At 38.0% G+C, this 22,226-nt stretch overlaps 1 protein-coding gene across 1 annotated transcript in view; it reads left to right on the forward strand.

The window, feature by feature from the left end:
• stt3b (STT3 oligosaccharyltransferase complex catalytic subunit B) overlaps positions 1 to 22,226 on the forward strand; it is a 44,451-nt gene that overhangs the window by 13,314 nt on the left and 8,911 nt on the right. The window contains exons 2-8 of the mRNA XM_053494671.1: positions 10,022 to 10,130; positions 11,608 to 11,895; positions 12,719 to 12,784; positions 15,278 to 15,377; positions 18,295 to 18,393; positions 18,506 to 18,652; positions 19,084 to 19,132. Coding sequence (XP_053350646.1) covers positions 10,022 to 10,130; positions 11,608 to 11,895; positions 12,719 to 12,784; positions 15,278 to 15,377; positions 18,295 to 18,393; positions 18,506 to 18,652; positions 19,084 to 19,132 — 858 coding nt within the window. The remainder of the gene's footprint in view (positions 1 to 10,021; positions 10,131 to 11,607; positions 11,896 to 12,718; positions 12,785 to 15,277; positions 15,378 to 18,294; positions 18,394 to 18,505; positions 18,653 to 19,083; positions 19,133 to 22,226) is intronic.

Genomic DNA, 22,226 nt, shown 5'->3' on the forward strand with positions numbered 1-22,226 from the left:
GCTCGATCAGAATGAGCGATGGGAAAATGCGATGTAAACATTTGATAATCTGTTAAGTAAGTAAATATTGTCCATGTAAACACTTGATCCAATTCTTTCTCCCTTGATGTATGCCCCATGATTGAGGGGCTAACGTCAGATGATGTAATGAGTTTTGGAAAAAGAAAATTTCTTCGATTATTCATCAGTAAATTCCATTAGAGCAATTCTGACCCATCTGCCTTTATTTCTGACAGTGGTTCTTGAAATGAGAAAGCGGCACTTACTGGACAACCAGTCGTAGGTGAGGCTGAATTATACAGTATTATGTAGAGCCGCAATGATCAGTCCACATAATCAATGTTGTCGATTTAAAAAAATAAAGTAAAGTCATCAGTGTGGAATTTGTGTTGACGTGCCGTTTTATAAAGCATCATTAGTAACTGCAATGTATTACAGGAAATGCTGGAAATGCTAGGGGCAGGATCACTTCCATTGTCTGTACTTTCATTTTTCATTCTTTACTAATTAAAAACATATGAGTGGTGAAATGGAAAGAAAATCTGGTTAAAAAGGAAGCAAAAAAAAAAAAAGATTATGGGAGCATTTCATTTTCAGCAGCACTGGCTTGACGTGTGGCTCGGAAACATAGTTGGTATTATAATGCTTTAGTTTACCAATTAGAAAACAATATCTCCTGGGTGATGCTAAGTTAACACTGTTTTGGTTATGTTGGCTGACGTACTAAGTTCAATAGTAAATGAGTAAATTATACGAGTACCCTACCCCATATCAGTAATTCAGGTTTAATTGGCATCAGGCAGGGCAACAAGGTGACATTCGCAAGGTTGCAAATTTGAACCGGTGAGGTTAGACATGCACTGAAGCTTGGAACAGGAGCCGTGCCCCAGGAAGCAGAGATTGAGAGCATGATGGAAGTAGATGATGAATTGATTAGCTATCTGCCAAGATGGTCATAACGTAGAATTTGGGATTCATGGTGAAAGGTGGGAAGCCTAACAGCCTCAAAAAAAAAAGGGAAATTTTTAAAAATCCTTCTGGCAGATTAAACACTTCACAGTGGGCAGTTTTCACAAATCAGAAAAGTTATTTGCTGATCAAATGCTTTGAGAATGTAAACTTGCTTGTTATTGGGTTATGCCTATAAAATATTGTCCATATAAAAATAGCAACTGATGAAACCAAGCAAAATTAAAACTATAGCATAAAACTGTCATATAACTCTCTTGGTAAAACAACACATCACCTCTCAGTTGGAAGACAGCATACTGAGAGTACTCAGACTTTTACAGATTGTGTAAGCTCAGGTGATATTTTTGATGGTAACTTGTTTTTTTTTTGTAAAGGAGCTGGGGCTGCACGATTCTGGCTAAAATGTGAATGATGATTCCTCTCTATGTGGATTGAGACCAGGATTCTCAATTAATTTTTTTTTAATTAAAGCATTTTTTAAACTCAAGTAAAAAAAAGAAATAAACATGCCCTCTGTACAGGCCTTTCTAAAAAAATATAAAAATAAATTAATAAAATAGGGGTGCACCGAAAACAAAAAAACACGCTGAAAATTAATGGCGCTACCATCTTCGCGCAACACAAGTTAGGATTCACTCTCGCTGGAGCTTTTATCACGTGTCTGCCCATCAAAGACAAAGCATGTCAACAGTATTGAAGTTTCAGATGAGGACACCAAAGTTGTAATATGCAACATTTGTTCAGCAAAAATCTCAATTACGCCATCTAATTGCCAGCAAAACAACACTGGTTAAAGTACTCCAACTACATCACAAATACCCTCAGTCGCCACACTTTTTGAAAAGACTAAGAAATTTGTGGATGGTGCCAGAGCATGTGGCATTACTGAGAAAGTAACGGAAGTCATTGCGTCAGATGACCAGCCGTTTTCTGTCGTAGAGGACATTGGATTTTGTAGGCTCATACATCAGATAAAAATACATTTTTATTGTGGATCTTTTTTGCACAACTGGTACAAATTTTTTTTTATTAATGTTGCATAAACTTGAATATTATTTGGTATTACTGTTTTTTATGTTAAATATTTTAGATTTTATTTTTCGGTCAATAAGTTTTTGATTATTCTATTGATTTGTAGTTTTTTATTTCAGATTTATCAAATCCAAGCAAGTATATACAAATATAGATTAAATTTTTTTTTTTTTAAAAAGAAGCCATTTTTGGTTTCGGTTTTTGGCCAAGTGCATCCTAAATTTTTGGTTTCGGCCCAGAATTTTCATTTCGATGCATCACTGTAAAAAGGTAGTCTTCTTCATTTTAGAAATGTTAAAAGCTGTTGAACATAAACAGAATGTTAACAATAATAAATAAAACGGAAAAGTGCCTGTGCTTTTTGGATGCTCAGCCGACTACAGTACTTCATCACATGCGTTAGTTTAGATTATTATTATTTTTAACAGCATGAGGTAAATGGCAGAGTTAGTTAGGTAGTTTGTAATTAAATATGTAGTTAACGGTATGTAATTTATTTCTGTCAAAGATTTTATTCCTCAATCTAAACATACTTCTATTATAATTTTCTCTAGCTTTCGCTCCAACAAGTGAACCGTCTTGCCGACTTGTAAAAGCGGAACGCCGTAAATGAGGAAGTGAGATGAGAGAAGTGATTGAGTTGTATGACTGAATACACTGCTGATTATCTGATTGGATGAATTAACTGTTTTGTTTGTGAGACTGATGATTGTGACTGATGCAGAAGTCTGAAATTTTTGTCAAGTAAATATGTGAACACATGAATCCAGGAAAGTACAAGTGAAAAAGCAAAAGTCTTAGTTCAGAAATAACAACCCACCCCCACCCCAAACACGCACACATTTATCAGGACGGGACCATGACTAGGATGAGTAAAATATTTACTATGAATTTATTACTCTTAATCTTTTTTTTTTTTTTTTTTCCTAACCCAGTTTTTTAGGTTTACAGGTAACCACCACGGGAGAAGAGTGCGCACACGCACACGCCTGTCCAGAGAAGTAGCTAATGCACTTATTTGTGCACCTTTTCTTAGCTGCCTCTAGGAGTTTGGGTTTTGCCCCTCTGTCTTACTGGATTTGTTATACTCGGTGTCCGTTCTGTGGCCATCAGGAAGGTAATTTGTGGATGTCTCCTTCAGTTTTGCATTTAGCTGGATAATTGACCAGATAATTAAATTTTCCATATGTACCATTCAGAGTCCACATTACCTTTAGTGAATTAGTGAATTGCTTCCGTTACCTTTTCCATGTCCACTGAAATTTAGTGATTTTTAATTTTTTTTTATTGTTTATTTTTTTCCAAAATAGGTTAGAGCAGCATTTTGCACCGGAGGTCCATCCTTAATTTAGCACACAGCTTTGCCTCCATCCATTCCTTCTGCGCTTTGCATTAATAAACTTGTCTCGCTGAATTGGCCCCTTTCAAAGCTTCATGTATATCCGTCCAGTGTGAAATTGAGTTTTATAAAAACGAGAGCTGAGTTAAGAGATGGGAGAAGCACTGAGTGAATCATCTGGCACAGAGGTTCAAGAAGAAAAATTCTAACTCGCTACTTTTATTCATAAGGGATTGCGAATGAAGCTGTGAACTGGATTGAAGCAGTCAGACTAACATCATTGATGTTAGTCAGAAAGGCAGGATTATTATTATTTTTTTTTTTTTTTATTATTTTTTGCGTGCGCGTGCTTATACTACTCCCACTCCCAGACGTCTTAAAAAGCAGTGGGCTCTCGGATCCCCACCCCGAACACTGACATTTTCTCTTGTGAAAGGATTGGGTTATCTGATGGGTAATCATTAATCTGCTGGCTGACTCTAAAGAAGAAAAAAGTTGCTCATTCATTCCGTTACCATGACTACAGCAAAACCACCATTTTGTTAAAACGCGATGCTGATTTTTGTTTTAGCAAAATCAGTATTTGTCTTAAAAAGAAACGTGCAACTCCTCCACTTCCGCTCCATTATATTCAGCTACTCGGTACATATTACTAGATTATACACTTGGCAACAGCGTTAAACTGAATGCATGCTTATTGCATGTGTATGTGTTTGTGCTGTTGTTTAAATAAATCATGTCAAGATGTCTCCTCAACTTGGATTCCTCATCTGGCTGATTGACTTTCTCTTCTCTCAGAGAAAGTGACTTTATGAGTTTGATGCAGCCTGGCACAGATTAAACCATGCGAGATCAAAAGATGACATTTATCATATTATAGATCAGTCATGATAAATGAAACCCCCTAACGGCTTCAGTTATGAAGCTTTCTATAAAACTTCTGATAGTATTGTGATGGATTGTTTGCATTTTTATTGTTTTACCCCAGCATGAGCAAGCAGATTGTGATCGCTTCGATCAATACAGAGTGTCTCAAAAGTCTCGATACACACAGAAATAGAACACTTTTGGCAAAACATCCTCCACATCAGTCCTTACTAAATAGACTATTTCCGGACTCGGGCCGAGTGGCAGTTCTGTTCGGAAACTGATGTTTTTCTGATGAATAAGAATAATGTATATAGCAGTAATCTAGTCCTTTTTTTTTCTTTTCTTCAAGATAGGCTCGACTAAAGTTTCACTTAACAGAGTGCTTAGTTGCGATAGTTTGCAGCGTATAGACAGAGTGTGGTGAAGAAACAGAAATGAAAGTGCAACAGAGCATGGCTTACTCCACAAAAAAAAAAGGAAAGTAAACTATAAAAACTGAAACTTCACAGATGAATGGAAAGATAAATGTATGTTGACTTTTCCTGCAGGAAGTTTAAAACCAATTGTTCTGAAACCGTGAAAATGATAAGCGGTTTGTGCCACAATAAGATATAACACCAGTCATTTGAGCAAACAGATTCGCAGGTGAGGGCGTGTAACATACCTAAACCAGAGTCCTTTCACACTCATTTACAGCCCAGCAGCGTGCAAATGAAGATTCAATAAAGACTAAATAAAGATTGTTGTATGCCATACATATATAAGCAAATGTACAAGGCCATCGAAGTTCAAACTGTCCACATCTAACATAATTACTGCAACTTTGCAATAGATATTATTGAAATGCTATGGAAGTTTTAAATTGCTTATTTTTTTATAGACTTACAATGACTACATGATTAGAGATCTGAATCCCAAAACAAACATGAAATTTGGACCTCACAAAAAACAAAGTTTTTTTTTATGAATTCTACTGTACTTATAAAGCACGTAAGTTTTACCGCTACCGAAATATGGAAATAACGCAAAAATGGCAAACTCCCCAAATGTGCATGTTATTATTAGTAGTATCAATATTATCATTACAGTAAAACCTCGGATTGCAAGTAACGTGGTTTTGCGAGTGTTCCGCAAGACGAGCAAAGATTTTTAATAAATTTTGACCTGGACAACCGAACAAGTCTTGGTTTGGTCGTGTATCACGCATGCGCTTTTTGTTTTGATGCCTGTTTACTATAAAACAGGTGTGTGAGAAACATATTTTATTTTGTGTCTGTATGCGTGGGTACAGCGCGTGTATAAAGCAAAAGTGCAAGTCTCGTTAGAGAGGTTAAAATCCATTTTCTCTCTCTGTATCAGCCTGCTCTTTGTGTCTGTGTGCGCGTGCGTCGTTGGACACCGTGCCCCACACACACTTTTTCTCTCTGCTCTACACAGAAACACTCGCTCTATCGCGATTCTTTTCAAAGTTAAAGTGCAGGTTAATTTGTTTTATTGTTACTTTACAGCAGTGATTCCGTTACTGTGTCGCTCAATCGAGTTTCATTAGAGAGATTTCTTGTTTTTTTCTAATAAAACAAAAAGTGCTTTCGTTGTGTGCGCATGCGTGTGAAAAGAGTGTATTAAAGGTAACTAAGATTTCTCACAAATTCACAAATTTTTATTTTATTTTTTTTACTTAATATTTTGTGTGAATTTTTTTAGGTGTTTATTATTTTGGGCTGTAAAACGAAAAAATTTTATTTCTATTTTTTTGCTTAGTCATGTTTGTATGATAAAAATTAAATACATTTCAGTTCAATGTTTTGCTTAGGTTGCTAATAAAATGAATATGTCACTCTATGTTGCACAAACGTATATTTTTATTAAAACGTAGTAATGCAGATAATGGCTAAAATGCTCTGGGTTTTAAGGGTTAAATGAGTATAATTTTGTTTCTAAAGTCTTATTGGCTATGACACATTCTAATCCTCGATGTACACATGTCTGATATAGATCACAATAACCCTGTTCTGTATGAATGTGCCAGGATTAACATAGACATAAAACTATTCGACATAAGCCACTGTTTGTACAAAGACTAGCAGAACCATCGCCTGTCATGCCGCTTATCAACATAAGCCAATGTTAACGTTTGACTTCAGTAATAAATTAAACTATTTGTTACATGTGAAGGTGTTTTACGCACTCTGCTCACGACATCTCATGATTTATTGTATATTATTATAAAAGATAATTGTCTTCCAAGGAGAAGGAATCATTCTTGACACTGAAATAAAAAAAAGCTAGCCAAAAAAAGGAAGACTCGAACAGCCAGAATTTTATTTGAGAAGACAAACTCATTTAGGCATTTCAGTAATTTCCTTTTATCTACAGCATTTGGAATTGCTGAAAACCCAAACTGGCTGATGCACTTTAGCTTAGAAATTTGCTGGCCTTGGCTTCATTTAATGGCATTTTCTTTATCTGCTGCACCACTGATGTACCAGACCTGCTTCTGTTGTCACTAGTGCGTTAGACTTTGTCACATCTCTCTCAGTAAAGGTCTAAATGCAGGGTTTAGGAATTAATACTGGCAAAAACCTTGATACATAATAAAGGTATTGAATATTGTAAAAAATGAAAATGTATGTGTCAGACTGGATGTAATAATGCTAATGTTTCTCTTCTTGAGGCCAACAACCAATTTACTGGTTTTAAAGTGCTAAATAAACATCAAGAAGCCCCTTTTGCTTCCCCAAAAATCAACAAAAAAAGAAAACAATCTCAGTCTTGCAGATGCACTGAAACCCAAATGATGTCCTATTCACTACATGTACTTACATTTCACTTACATTAGCTAGGGTTTAAAATATGTATACAGTATAGAATAAATTTTGTGCACTTTTATATCATGCACATTATTTAAAAAGAAAAGTATTACATAAAAACAAAGCTAAATTATAGAGCCTGGTTTAGGTTTCTGAATCGGTGTATTTGTGAATAGTATAAATGGTTGCATAAGAGTCTGCTTCCATACCTGCAGGTAATGCGAACGTGGTCACTAGGAGCAGAATAAATTGTAAGCTGCCTTTTTAAAAAACAAAGAGGAGAAAATATTTTTACTTCCATATTGTAGATCAGTAGGCAAGTTTACATGAGCCATTATATTTTACTAATAAAACAAAAGCCTGATTCAGATAAAACTACATCATGTAAACATCTCAGTCAGAACAGACTGGCCCAATTTTTTTTCACTTAAAGGAGCATTATGTGGGGCACACATACAGTGACAGACTTTATATAGATTTTTTTTTTTATTCATCTAAGAAAAATCCTGAGAATTTATTTAAAAATTCATGTGGCTCATGTGTTTCACTAATTTTAACATAAAATACATGTAGGAAGTAACTGTCATTATAATCTCAGGTGTTATCAACAATACTAGCATTTTATACTGTATTCACCTCTCGTCATGTCATTAAATGAAACATTTTCACCAGTTTAGGAAATACAGTATGCACCTTAAATATCTAAAACTCTTCACTAAAGTTTATATGCAAGTGAACTATGTCTACTTAACCAAATCCTTTCCCTTCATTCAAATGCTGATCTTAATCTCTTGCTCATAGGACTAGTAGTAGAACTTGTACTGGAATTTCTGTCATGGATTCTACTGTCAGATTTTGGTGTTTCTAGAGTCATGGGGAGTAAAGTTGGCACTGCTGCCGGTTTTAAACCGTGCTTGCTTTTCACTTTAAGGTTCAGCCATAGAGGAAGATGTCTCTTGTGTGCAGTCTGTGTCGAAGTGGGCGCTGCACATGTGTATTTCTGGGTTTTGTAATGGCTTACTTTGCTTATATATATATATATATATATATATATATATATATATATATATATATATATATATTTATATGGTGATTGTTTCTCCTGAATCTTCTGCTCTGTTATGCCTTGGGGAAAGAAATGAATGCTGATGTTACTTTTGCTGCTTTCTATTTTATAACCAGTGACAACGCATTTATGAGGCATTTTCGTGTTCAAAACACACTTTCTTTCTGAGCAGTCAAGGGAATCAACAAAAATGCCTTCCCAGATAGGCGCCACTTCCTAGTTTCTTGTTAAAAAGCCACCCTAAAAATTGCCCTCAAGATGTTTCAAACTTTGTTCAGTGTAAAGTTCAAAAATGTCCTTTATACTTGTTTTGCAGCTACTATTAGGCAGGGGTGTCAGCAGCTCTTTAATCTCCTATTGGACCCCATTACTTTATTTTTCACACTTTTAACAAAGCTTTTAATTCCACCTGCTTATGTAACCAATTCTCATTGGTTTTTTAATGCTCTGATATGCTGCCCGACCAAGAAAAAACTACACATATGAATTAAGTTCTCTTCACATGTGTATGTGGAAATGATCGTGCGTCTTTCACTATTAAACATAGCTATGAGTTCCTGCTACTGATATATTTTTTTCTTTTGTCAATGATTTGATTTCACTAAGTATTTCTGGATCACTGAAGCAGAGGCCCTTTTTAGCAGAATAATGCTCCCTGCCACAATGCTAAAGTTTTTCAGAAATGGGTTGAGTTTTTAAGATGTTGACTGACCAGATCTCAGTCTTACTATGCATTGGTGGGATGTGCTGGACAAACAAGTCAGACCCATTACTCATACCCTGCAGGATTCAAATGATCTTCTACTAACATCTTGGCGCCAGATATTTCTTGTCACAAGCGCAACCTACACGATATTAAGTTTAAATGTTATGCCTGATTGTTGTGTATAATATACATAATTCTATACAAATAGAATATTGCACTGAGATGATCCAATGTGCACACATGGCTAGAAGAGTAATTGTGCATTCCTCTAGAGCGGAGAAGGCCGATATGAGCTTGTCAGTAAATCTAATTGCACTTTACTTGGTTCTGTAACGTGACTGTAGGGGGAAATTTAAATTCTTTCGCATATGAAGGTGGAGAAAAAAGTAGCTGACTTGGATGAAGCATGGAGTCCAGGGTCAAAAAGGACACTTGTGGACAATCTGTCCACTTAAGTTGAAAATAGACTTTGCCATGATTATTCAATGCAGAAAGACCCAAGGCCAGCAGTTGGGTGTGTGTGTGGAAGGGGTGTGGCAGTAGCAGATGGTTATTCTTTTTACCTTTAGGAGGTTTGTGTACCATTGAATGAATGGTTATTAAACTTATTTATTCCTAGTAATACTAATACTGCTTGAGTTGCAGTTGTTATCTGGTCTAAGCTCATATACTCAAGCTTTTGATGAAGGCATTAAGGGTTTACTTGCACAGCCATGACCGATCACTGCATGAATTTGATTTTGATGTTAATCTTGTTTCCTTGTCTACGGCTATTTGAAAGCTCAATGAGATAATCAAGCAGGTCAGCTAAGAGCAGGTAAGCTTAGAGCTTTACCTTCATTTCTGAAGGTTAGAGGCCAGAATTTGCGATCATGTTCTATCATCCCTTGTCTTCACAAAGTGGTTCATTGTTATTCTTTTCAGACCCCCTTTGTAATTTCAGTTCTTTGAAAACTTCCTTTTGAGGCTCTGCATGGATATGATCCAAATCGATCACAGACGGATAGTGTTTGGCAAATGCACTGTTCTGATTACAGTATTACCGTTACCGAAAATGCAAATGTGTGTTGTCCTCATATTGTTCTCTGGAAAAAAAATTGAGACTTTGAAGTTTTATTATCTAAAAAAAAAAAAGATTTATTGCCAGATTGCTGATGTTCTTTTTTTTTTTCTCTTCTGCTTTCCTTCTTTCTTCCCATTCTATTTTTCTATCCTTCACTGTACAGGTTTAACTACAGGTCAACTCATCACCTCAGTACTAATGGCTTTTATGAATTTCTCAATTGGTTCGATGAGAGGGCTTGGTATCCACTTGGCAGAATTGTGGGAGGCACGGTAAGGATCTGCTAATTAAAATTCTCAACCAAGCTAAAACACTAATTTTATTTCGTGTATTTTCTCTCTCCCTTATTCATGCATTCTATTAGACATACTTGGGCCTCTCTCAGGATTCCCAAATTTTCGACCTTAACCTGACCTTCACCTTCTTAGTTACAGTCTTGATGCAAAAAAAATGTAGTAAAGGGGTGCAAAGCCATGGCAGGCTTTGATAATACTCTTCAGAGAGTGTTTTTACAGCGTGACCGCTTTGACTTGCAAGAGACAGATCTCCCTAGCTGCAGAGGCCATTTAGAGCAGACACTCTACGACTTCTCATTTAGAGCAGGCCCTGCGGGCTAAGGGCGAGGATGAGAGAGACTGGAGCAACCAATAAAAATCCATCTTTCTTACTTTTTACCTTTTTTGTCTTTTCTGTTCGTTGCTCCCGATCATTTGAATACGCGGTTTTACCATGACTGTGTCTGGGTCAGTCATGTATGGAGTGTAGCGAATCTTAGCTCATTTTTCAGTTTCAACCATGCTTCCTGTAGTAGTGAACTTTCATCTCCTACATGCGCTACTGAGCCACGAAAAAAAATAAAGGTTCTATGTAGATTTTGCAGCATTTTCTCAGAATTAACACTATCCATTCACCTAAAGTGAGCCTGCAGAAGACAAGTGTAAAAGTGTAGAAACTTGGTCACAAAGCTAAGCTGGGAGGGAACATTTAAAAAGCCCCAAATGCCTGCTTGCAATGAGGAAAGCAGTGAGTTGTCCTAAAAAAAATTTGAGTTCAAAGAAACTTTGAGTTTAGTGCCATAGAGTGCTGTAAAAAGTATTTTATTTATTTTTTTGTGTGGTCACACTTAAATGATTCAGATGATTAAACAAAAATTAAACAAAGATAACCAGAGTAAATACAAATTGCCATTTTAAAATGATTTCATTCATTAAGGTAATAAGGCTGTCCAAACTAGGGTTTTGACAGCTTTTTCATCACTTAAAATTATGCATTATGTGTATTTACTTAGGTTAACTTTGTGTAATATTTAAATAATGTCAATCATTTAAAAGTGACAAATATGCAAAAAAAACAAACAAACAAAAAAACAAATGGAAGGAAAACACTTTCTCACAGCAGAGTATAAGAGTATATACGGTCATTGGGATTTCACATCAAAAGGCCACATTTTCGTGTAATGTTTTCCAGGGTTTTTTTTTTTCATCATTGTGAGGGGGTGTGGGATGTCTGGCATGCATGTGTGCATTGATAGTCTGGTCACTCTGGATGTTTCAAGAAGAGGAGATGCTTTCCCCTTTATTCTTTTAAGCATAAAATTTTGCTGCATTGCTAAAAATTGCCTGTAAAATTGAATATGAAGTGCCTTTCATACTCTGCTTGAGCTCAGTGGTTCACATTAAACGTTTAGTGCTTAAAAGATAAATAAATTGGCTTGATGTATTGCTCATCCGTCCATGTGTGTTTCTTCAGGTGTACCCGGGTCTCATGGTGACGGCAGGTCTAATCCACTATCTTCTCAACCTGCTCCATGTGACCGTGCACATCCGTGACGTGTGTGTGTTCCTGGCTCCGATCTTCAGTGGCCTGACTGCTGTCTCCACCTTCCTGCTGACAAGGGAGTTGTGGAATCAGGGAGCTGGGCTGCTGGCTGCCTGTTTTATCGCTATAGTTCCCGGTTATATCTCTCGCTCTGTAGCAGGTTCTTTCGACAATGAGGGAATCGCCATCTTTGCTCTGCAGTTTACTTACTACCTTTGGGTGAGTTACAAAACGAACACTGCTCATTTTCCCTCTCCGAGTCTGTCTATGCTGATGGCTTTTCTGTCTCACTTCATACTGTATGTGGTGGTGAGCTTGTCCGTCATAAGGAAAATAGCTAAATTTTTTAATTGGCACCTTTTTTTTTAATTGGAAAGATATTTGACCCTCAAGATGTTTAATAATGATATTCAAGAGTTTCATTGATTTCCATTTAGCGCATTTTTACCTGAAGAAACCACTTAATAAAGGCACTTCCTAGAAAAGTGTGGTTAGTGCTTTTTTTTTTTTTTTTTTAAAAGAGAAGGGCTTCTCCTTGATGTTGAGATTTATACCCAAAATTGTTAGCAGGAAAAACATTTCACTGCTTGGATTTAAATGTGTCTTATTGAAGCTTCAGTGTGCCATTTCTGGTTCGCTAATTGGTCTCTTAGCACTGTGCACCATGCCTTCACAGTTTAGTACTGCAGAAGTTAATTATATTTGTGATTTTGGCCAGAGCAATTAGCTCCTCGCTGATAGAAAATGTTTCACGCATTTGGTTCAGTGTTTGTGTTTTCTGTACTAAAAAAAAAATCATTTGCCCTGCTGACTGACCACCATTTACCTTGAGATTGTGGATCCTTCTACTAAGGGTTCATGTGTCTGATGAATAATAAGCATTCATCTAGTCTGACTAACAGCTGTTACCTAGGGAAGTAATGCAGTTTAGTATTTTGTAACCCAATAATCTCTTAAACACCACAGCATCAGCATAGATCGATACCCGCATTATTTACTATTACAGAAGTGGAGTGTATGAGCTGGGTCTTCTCTCTTTCAGGTGAAGTCTGTGAAGACTGGATCCGTCTTCTGGACCATTGGCTGTTGTCTCTCTTATTTTTATATGGTGAGTACTGAGTTTTGATATTCTGTCTGAGCTTTGCTCTATAATACTTTTCTTTTTAATTACGTCGAGAGAGAGTGAGAGTACCCTGCCTTGTGCCCTAAGTCTCCTGGGGTAGACTCCAGGCCCCCTGCGACTCTGAATACTGGGTAAAGTGGTCTAGAAGATGAGTGAGTGAGAGAGAAAGAGAGCAGACTGGACCAGGTGAATAAAAGACCTACAGTACCTAACTTGTACGCGAGTGTTGATTCGACTACAGAAATATCCAATGTAAATAGGCCTGAATAAATAAACACCATTTATCATGATTCATGCCAGTGGTGTTAATTAATGTGAGCCATTATTAAACCCTCTGAGACTTGGCTCTGGAGACAGGCAGTGCTCATTAATAATGGCATTGTGCAGCTCTCCTTGCTACTTAAGTGTGTGTTCTTTAAAAACAACAAGAGCTAGCAATGCAATTGTATTTTGTTATCGTGACTGAAATTATGCGACACCAATACAGTGAAACCTCGGACTGCGAGTAACGTGGTTTGCGAGTGTTCCACAAGACGAGCAAAGATTTTTTTTTATAATTTTTGACTTGAAAAAGTCTTGGTTTACATGTGCTTCTTGTTTAAGCGTTATTTCTTGTTTCTTGTTCGAGCGTTATTTCTTATGGAAAAATTCGATTTTGGTTTACAAGTGTTTTGAAATATGAGCCTGCTTCCTGAACGAATTATGCTCGTAATCCAAGGTTCCACAGTACCACTTTGACTTACAAGAAAAATCTTACAATGCTTGTAATTAATTATTGTAGATTGAGATGCATCATGTAAACTGGTCATCTAAAAACTCAAACTTAAAAGACAAGTTAAGTTTGTGTGATCCCAATGACAAATTGCAGACAAAAACTTTTAGCAGTACAAAATAAAGAAAAACATATAAATTTAGTGTGAAAATAGTATAGAGTATTTTTAGTATATTTTGACTGTTTAGTTAATTAGGAGGGAATTTGGCATCTGCATTGTCACAGAGCTCATTTCCTGCCGTTTACACTCATTGTACCACAAGAAACCAGTTCTTCTTTGGAAGAAAATAAGTGTATTAGCTTCCTCCCCTGTCAGCAGTGAGGTTGATCAAGGTTTGTTGACTGTCCAGTAGATTTTGGATTATTTGGCTGTCAGATGTAAGCACGTGTTTTTTTTTATTGAGAAGGTGCTGTTGTGCCTTCCCCCCCCAAATTTTATCTTTCACACTAGGTGGGTTGCACTTTTTTCTACTTGCTGTATTCACCCACAAAACTGTCTCTTGTAGGCTCTGATGTTTCATTTATTTGTCTAGTTGTTGCTTCCTGTCTATGTCTGGATGCTGACCACAGTGGAAAAGTAAAAAAAAAAAAAAAAATGCAAAATGTACACGGTTGGTTTAACATGTTGAACACATTTGTAAAAGAAGAACTATAATACAAAACAAGCTGATAATTTATTACAGTCTCAATTATTTGCAGTGAGGAAATTCAGTCATGTGTTCCATACTATTTCATCTTGTTTGCCTATTTGGTTTTCAACTTAACTTAAACGTTTTCTTCTCATAAATAAGCCGGGGATGAGTTTTAAACCTTACTCAGCCTATTTTCTTCATTGTCTCGTAGGAAAACATGAGTTTCTGGCTCCTGTTAATTTACCGTGTGTGTAGAATTGTTCCTGTAGCTGCAGTGATCGACTCCCCAGAGTGAATCACATCATTGTACTTACTTCGTCAGAAATGAAGTGGCTGTTTGGCAGGGTGTAGTGTTGATCCATCTGTTCAGTAAAGTGCCAAACCAGTATTATCAGCCACTATCCTTGTTTTTATGTCTCCTGAGCTCTGCTGCTGCTGCCTGGAGGATTTTTTTTTCTTTTTCTGCTAACTTTGTACTAATGGTTAATAATGCAGATGTCTGTTCAGTAATCTGAAATCTTCATAAAACATTTAGTTTTGCCGTTGTTAAGTTTCTCTTAATGTGTTTCCCGTGCAAATGTATTGTTCTCCATACGTTTTAGTTAGCTGTTTTAGTTTTCTTTTCCTTGAGTGTAATTCTTACCACTGACATGATGGCAAGTCTTACTCATGTTTAGCTGCTAGCTGGTATGGCAATTTTTTGTAGCTTTTATTGTCACATGACATGCTTTATGTTCTTGTGTACTATGAGCCATTGCATTAGATTTCATGGTAGAATTGTTACAGAAATCGACTGCATTCATTTCGTTCTTATCCACTGTTTTCTGCTGATCTCTGGCTGATACGGTTACTGGATATAGAATTGGTGCTTTCTATAACGAGAGCCAACATTTTCTAAAATGGGCATCAACACCTACTCAGCTTGGAGAATCACAAACCACCAGGCTGTAGGTTCAGAGTACCAGACTGTCTAATCTAAGCCACTAATAAATGTTCAGATTCCTGTGACTATGATTAAGTTCAGTGCTTTGTATAGACATGCATTGATGATTTTTGTGTTTGTGTGTGTTACAGGTGTCTGCGTGGGGAGGCTATGTTTTCATCATCAACCTGATCCCTCTGCATGTGTTTGTGCTGCTTCTCATGCAGCGTTACAGCAGGAGGCTTTATATTGGTGAGTCAGTGCTCCATGAGTGTGCATGTGTGTGTTTTGGCCTTTGAGACACACTACCACCTACACACACCTCACACAAACACTAAATATCTCCAGTCTTCATTTCCAGTGAGTAGTGAAAATGCCTGGTTTGCCTCACACACTTTACACACTATATTTGATGTTATTTCTCCATTCAGATATACATGTGAATATAGAGACAAGGCTTCATGTCACTTGCTGTGTTTTTGGTGTTTTGTTGCCGTTGTTTTTTTGTTTTGTTTTGTTTTGTTTTTGTCATCTTGCAGGGAGAGCAAAATGTAGCCAAAAACTGCACTTTGTAATAGCACATTTTATTCCACCTACTCTTCTGCCTCTCATAGTCAATTAGATTGACAGCTCCTTACAACTTGGCAACAAAACAGATTGTAACTGCTTAAATTGGGGCTTCAGTTATGAAGTTGCTTTGTTACATGCACCACCAGCAGAGGATTATGACTTTATTTTTTTCCTAAGAAATGAATGTTTATAATTAGCTTTTTTTTCTTTTTTTTGATTGATTGCCTTGTTTTAAACAAAGTGTGTGGGCACTGCAGCACAGCAGACCAGGATAGCGCTGCTTTCTCCTGATAATTCTGTTAGGACTTTCATTATCCTTCCCCTCATGGCTGTGTAGAGGAGTGGCCCAGCTGCTGTAGTCAGAAATGGGCTCAGTGATGGATGCTGGACATTAGCCTCATCCAACACTCTTCTACCATATTCTTTTCCCATGTGGCACAGAACAGGTGCTGCATCTGGCTCCCCACAGAGTTTCAGTTACACAGCACTTCTGTTTAGCTTGCTAATAAATGACACCAATTTGGATTAAGTAACGTCTCGGTGGTTCTGAGATCTAGGCGCATATTCCAAAGTGCTTATGATAACAGTTTGCTTCCAGTAGCTGTCCCTGGACGATTGCTCCTAAAGCTAATATTAGAATACAGAGACAGGTAGAGAGAGAGCATGCTGGGGAATAAGACCATGAATGGTCTTTCGGTTGCTCCCGTCGAGGGGACACAGCGAACCATCATTCCACACTTGGCACAGGTTTTTACACCGGATGTCCTACCTGACATGACCCTCCCATATCATCCAAGCTTGGGACACCGGCACTTCGGACAGTGGCTGTGGTGGGTAGTAGTATGGGTGTGGCAACCCGGATCCTTAGATCCCCAAACCACCAACTCAGACCCATAGCCACCTGAGAGCTACCACTGCCCCTTGATGAGGCAATTAATATTTCTGGTTTATTTAAGCTCCTATATGAATGGACATCTCGAAATCAAATTTGACCTCTTCTTTATTTTTACAAAGCTGCTTTTGACGCGCGCTGTGGCTGTTGTATAGATATCTGGATGATGAACTAATTCTGAATATGGAAGTACACCTTGGGGACAGGAACTGGAAATGCTGGAGTCTTGTAACTATCTGGAACTAACTACTTGTGTTTCACTCTATCTCAAAATCAGTTGCTTCTGATACATGCCTGCTGATCTCGTACCATAACACCTACACAAACTTGGCTCTAACTGACACCTGAAAATGTGTCCTTTTCTGAGAGCTGTCAATTAAAGACCATCTGTTTTCTAAAAAAATGTATGATCATTGTTTTAATATTTGGATTTAAAAGGCTCATCCCTGTAAAGAACCGCGTAAGAAAATTTACCAGACATTTTTAACAAGATATGGTCCATAACACAGTTAGCCTTCAGATATCATTGTGCATATCAATTTAAAAACGAATTGCTCATGACACAACTGTGGAGAGTATGGCCTTTTAACATTATACATCATATATTGATATTGGTGGAACCACGCTGATTTATTTTTTTACCTAATTTACATCCATTTGTAAATTCTTTATGTAGTCTCTAAATGCAGGACAGCTAATGCAGGTTTAAGTCGCCACCGGGCATGCAGCAGGGTGCTCAGGCCTTGTTGGTGAATGTGTATGTAAACGAGGTTTATTTATGAGGTACAGTTTTGCACTTTAAGGGCGTAGGTAGGTCATTTCCGATGATATGCAAGTGTGTAAGATACAGCATGTGTCAGATGACATGTCAATTACTGTACATGGTGTCAACCTATCAACTATGATTTGAAGCAAGCAATTAAAAATAAATTTTAAGCAAGCAAGCAATTTTATTAGCCCTCGTACATCGTTCCGTAGCCATGTTTGAACAGGAAAGTCAAAAGTAGTTGATAAACCCAAGTTCACATGAATCGAACTTGAGATCACAGTTTTTAAGCCGACCCAGTCATGGTTTGTTCATCTATGCCCAGGTACGGTTCACACTAATTGAAACTAATTTTTCTTTGGTGAAGGGTAATCTGATCTGGGCCTAGGTCTCTTTGTAAAAGCCTCCTTAGACTTTCCGATTTTTAGTGACTGACCTACAATAGACAATCAGTGTACTTTATACTGACAGAAGAGTTTATTTTGCTATTCATATTCTTTAAACGTCATTAACAGGCTATTCTATTTATAAATATTTTTTTTACTGTGTATTCCTGTCTCGACCTAAAACTGTAGTCTGCTTAATTTACAATTAATTGACAGTTTAAAGACAATTCACTGTGTGTTCCAACACTTTTACAAAGTTTTGGCACTGTTATTAACACAACAGTGCAGTTTGTAGATGATTCAGAGCTGAAGGCCCAGTCTCCCAGTACAGGGCCGTCCTGATTTCTCCTCATTAGCTCTACTTACTGCTGTTTTTGTCTGCTATTCTGCACCAAAATGCAGATCAAGTCTGAAATTGGAATAAGATGAATAGCACTGCTTCTCCTGCTTTTTATACAGATGTTCTAGACTTTCACCCACGTGTGTACATATCTGTTTTGATAGGTTTGTACTGTATATCTAAGTTTCTGCTTTTTCTTGTTTTCCTCCACACAGCTTATAGCACATTTTATATAGTGGGCTTGGTGCTGTCCATGCAGGTCCCTTTTGTGGGCTTCCAGCCTATACGGACGAGTGAGCACATGGCTGCAGCAGGTAAGCATAAGATATTTCAGAGAAAAGAACTGAACTCTGCTTAGAAGATGAAACTCGTAGCTCCTGGAGCCATGCTGAGTGTGTGTGGGTGTGTGTTTCTGTGTCTCTGCAGGTGTCTTTGCCCTCCTGCAGGCGTATGCCTTCTTGCAGTATCTCAAGGACAGACTGACTAGGCAGGAGTTCCAAACCCTTTTCTTTCTCGGGGTGTCATTGGCCGCAGGGGTGGTTTTCCTCACAGTCATTTATCTTACCTACACAGGTACGGCTGTAAAATATAACTTTATATATGTCTTCTTCTGTGCACTCCTCTCCTTTTTCAAAGATGCTGTCAGATCATGCTCTTCTGTGAGGTACAGAGACTCGTCATTGTAACTATTTTTTCTATCCTGCATGTATGTTCCTTATGAGAGTAATTTGCTTTACTTCCCCAGCCTCAACAGCCCTTCATTAATCATACCAATGCTTATGAGATCTCATTAGGGCCGGTTTCCCTTTATTTTCTATGCTGCATTTACACCGAATACAGCCTCCCAGTGGAAATGACTTGAAATTGCATTGGGCATAGTGTAGGAGGTATTAGTCTGCTGAAAGCTATCCAAGCTACTCTGCCTCAAAGGAACCACTAAAGCGTTAGAGCCATTGTGCTTGTCGATTGCGACTGTTTTATGTTCCTGTTGTCTGTGTTTTCAGGCTACATTGCACCTTGGAGTGGCCGCTTTTATTCACTGTGGGACACAGGGTAAGAGGACTCTGCTTTTGCATGCATGTGCGGTTATGCAGCCGCTTTCTTTTAACCATAAATATCAGATACTGGCTCTGTCGTTTTCACGAAGGTCTTCATTTCCTGGCACCCTGTCAGGATTTACAGTCCAGTCAGACTTTGTCAGTGTTAATATACTCTGTATGACTACTGAGTTACTCTTCCAATATTCCACAAAACACCAGTTTTGATCCACTATGCAGTCTCGAAAGTTAAATCTTCATTATTATTATTTAAATCAGTTTAGTATGCATGCAGTGATGGAATAATTACATGTATGGCAGCTGTAAGGTGAGTCTGGCAGAAGATTTAGGGTGTTTTCTCACTGGGATTGATTGTTCCGTGTCGTTCCCGAGCACGATTTCTCCCCCTCTATATTTCCCCCGCAGGTCTGCGTGCACATTGTAACATCGGTTCCGATCCTGGGCACACATGCATATTTACACAACCGGAAACAGTAGGTGGCGGTAGAGAGGTAGTTTGTTTCTCTGCTGTCCAAAATGAGAAAGAAGAAGAAACCGAGTGTCATAAACTGTTACACCTGTTAATCAAAATCAACGGTGCTCTGAACAACATGTCTACCGACACATCTATCAGTATATATAGTTTGTTTAACTCTGCATGGCATTGCTTACTGCTGCTGTGCGTGCATCTAAATACTTACGGATACTTCCTTAAAAATTAGATTTTTTTTTATGTATAGTGTCCAATCGTCTTTGGATGTTTTCGTCTGTCTAAATTTCTAGCAAACACAGTACTTTGGCATTACTTCAGAGATTCTTTTGCAGGCAGGTTTGTTTGTGTTAGGAGTCAAATAGTAACTACGTCACTTTCTCTTTTGGGCACAAGCGCATACTTATGCCCTTTGTGCTTGGGAATGCATGATCGTTCCCGAGACCACCTCTGCAATCGGTCCAAGGATTCGGTCCCAAACTTGTAACAATTGCATGCTCACAGAAAAAAATCAACTGGTCCCGGGGCTAAGTGTGCTCGGAAACGGTTCCCGGACCCCAGTGAAAAAACGCCTAGCTGTCATAAATCTGTGTGGCATGTACCTTCCTTAAATAGCGGTCTCTGTGGGGGGCGGGAAGAGAGATTGGGGTAGCTCTGTAAAATCCTCTCTGTGCAGAATCAGCTTTGTGTGATGCAGGGGAGTGCAGAAGAGGGAGAGAGAGGGTTTGTGTCAGGAGATAATGGTAAGAAAGCAGCTCGTCTAAAGCAAGGACAATTTTATGCTGGTACACTTCTGCTTACAGACGGCTAAGATTATAAACCAAAAAGAGACCAACACTAAATAAGTATATATATATATATATGTATATGTCTCTCTCTCTCTCTCTCTCTCTCTCTCTCTCTATATATATATATATATATATATATATATATATATATATATATATATATATATATACATAAACACAGTGGCTTGCAATAGTATTCGGCCCCCTTGAACTTTTCCACATTTTGTCACATTACAGCCACAAACATGAATCAATTTTATTGGAATTCCACGTGAAAGACCAATACAAAGTGGTGTGCACGTGAAAAGTGGAACAAAAATCATACATGATTCCAAACTTTACAAATAAATAACTGAAAAGTGGGGTGTGCGTAATTATTCAGCTCCCTGAGTCAATACCTTTTGCTGCAATTACAGCTGCCAGTCTTCTAGGGTATATCTCTACAGTCTAGAGACTGAAATCCTTGCCCATTCTTCTTTGCAAAACAGCTCCAGCTCAGTCAGATTAGATGGACAGCGTTTGTGAACAGCAGTTTTCAGATCTTGCCACAGATTCCCGATTGGATTTAGATCTGGGCTTTGACTGGGCCCATTCTAACACATGGATATGTTTTGTTTTAAACCATTCCATTGTTGCCCTGGCTTTATGTTTAGGGTCGTTGTCCTGCTGGAAGGTGAACCTCCGCCCCAGTCTCAAGTCTTTTGCAGACTCCAAGAGGTTTTCTTCCAAGATTGCCCTGTATTTGGCTCCATCCATTTTCCCATCAACTCTGACCAGCTTCCCTGTCCCTGCTGAAGAGAAGCACCCCCAGAGCATGATGCTGCCCCCACCATATTTGACAGTGGGGATGTCAAAATATATGTTCAGAGTGATGTGCAGTGTTAGTTTTCCGCCACACATAGCGTTTTGTATTTTGGCCAAAAAGTTCCATTTTGGTCTCATCTGACTAGAGCACCTTCTTCCACATGTTTGCTGTGTCCCCCACATGGCTTGTGGCAAACTGCAAACGGGACTTCTTATGGTTTTCTGTTAACAATAGCTTTCTTCTTGCCACTCTTCCATAAAGGCCAACTTTGTGCAGTGCACGACTAATTGTCCATAGGAAAACTGATTCCCCTACCTGAGCTGTAGATCTCTGCAGCTCGTCCAGAGTCACCATTGGCTTCTTGGCTGCATTTTTTATCATTGCTCTCCTTGTTCGGCCTGTGAGTTTAGGTGGACGGCCATTTCTTGGTAGGTTTACAGTTGTGCCATACTCCTTCCATTTCTGAATGATGGCTTGAACAGTGCTCCGTAAGATGTTCAAGGCTTTGGAAATCTTTTCGTAGCCTAAGCCTGCTTTAAATTTCTCTAACTTTATCCCTGACCTGTCTGGTGTGTTCTTTGGACTTGGTGTTGTTGCTCCCAATATTCTCTTAGACAACCTCTGAGGCCGTCACAGAGCAGCTGTATTTGTACTGACATTAGATTACACACAGGTGCACTCTGTTTAGTCATTAGCACTCATCAGGCAATGGCTATGGGCAACTGACTGCACTCAAACCAAAGGTGGCTGAATAATTACGCACACCCCACTTATACACGCAGTTATTTATTTGTAAAAAAATGTTTGGAATTATGTATGATTTTCATTCCACTTCTGCAGTGTACACCACTTTGTATTGGTCTTTCACTTGGAATTCCAATGAAATTGATTCATGTTTGTGTCTGTAATGTGACAAAATGTGGAAAAGTTCAAGGGGGTTGAATACTTTTGCAAGCCACTGTATATATATACTCAGCAAAAAAAAGAAATGTCCTTTGACTTTCAACTGTTTTTACTTTCAGTAAAC

The sequence above is a fragment of the Clarias gariepinus genome, chromosome 4 (assembly GCF_024256425.1).
Source record: "Clarias gariepinus isolate MV-2021 ecotype Netherlands chromosome 4, CGAR_prim_01v2, whole genome shotgun sequence".
NCBI lineage: Eukaryota > Metazoa > Chordata > Actinopteri > Siluriformes > Clariidae > Clarias > Clarias gariepinus.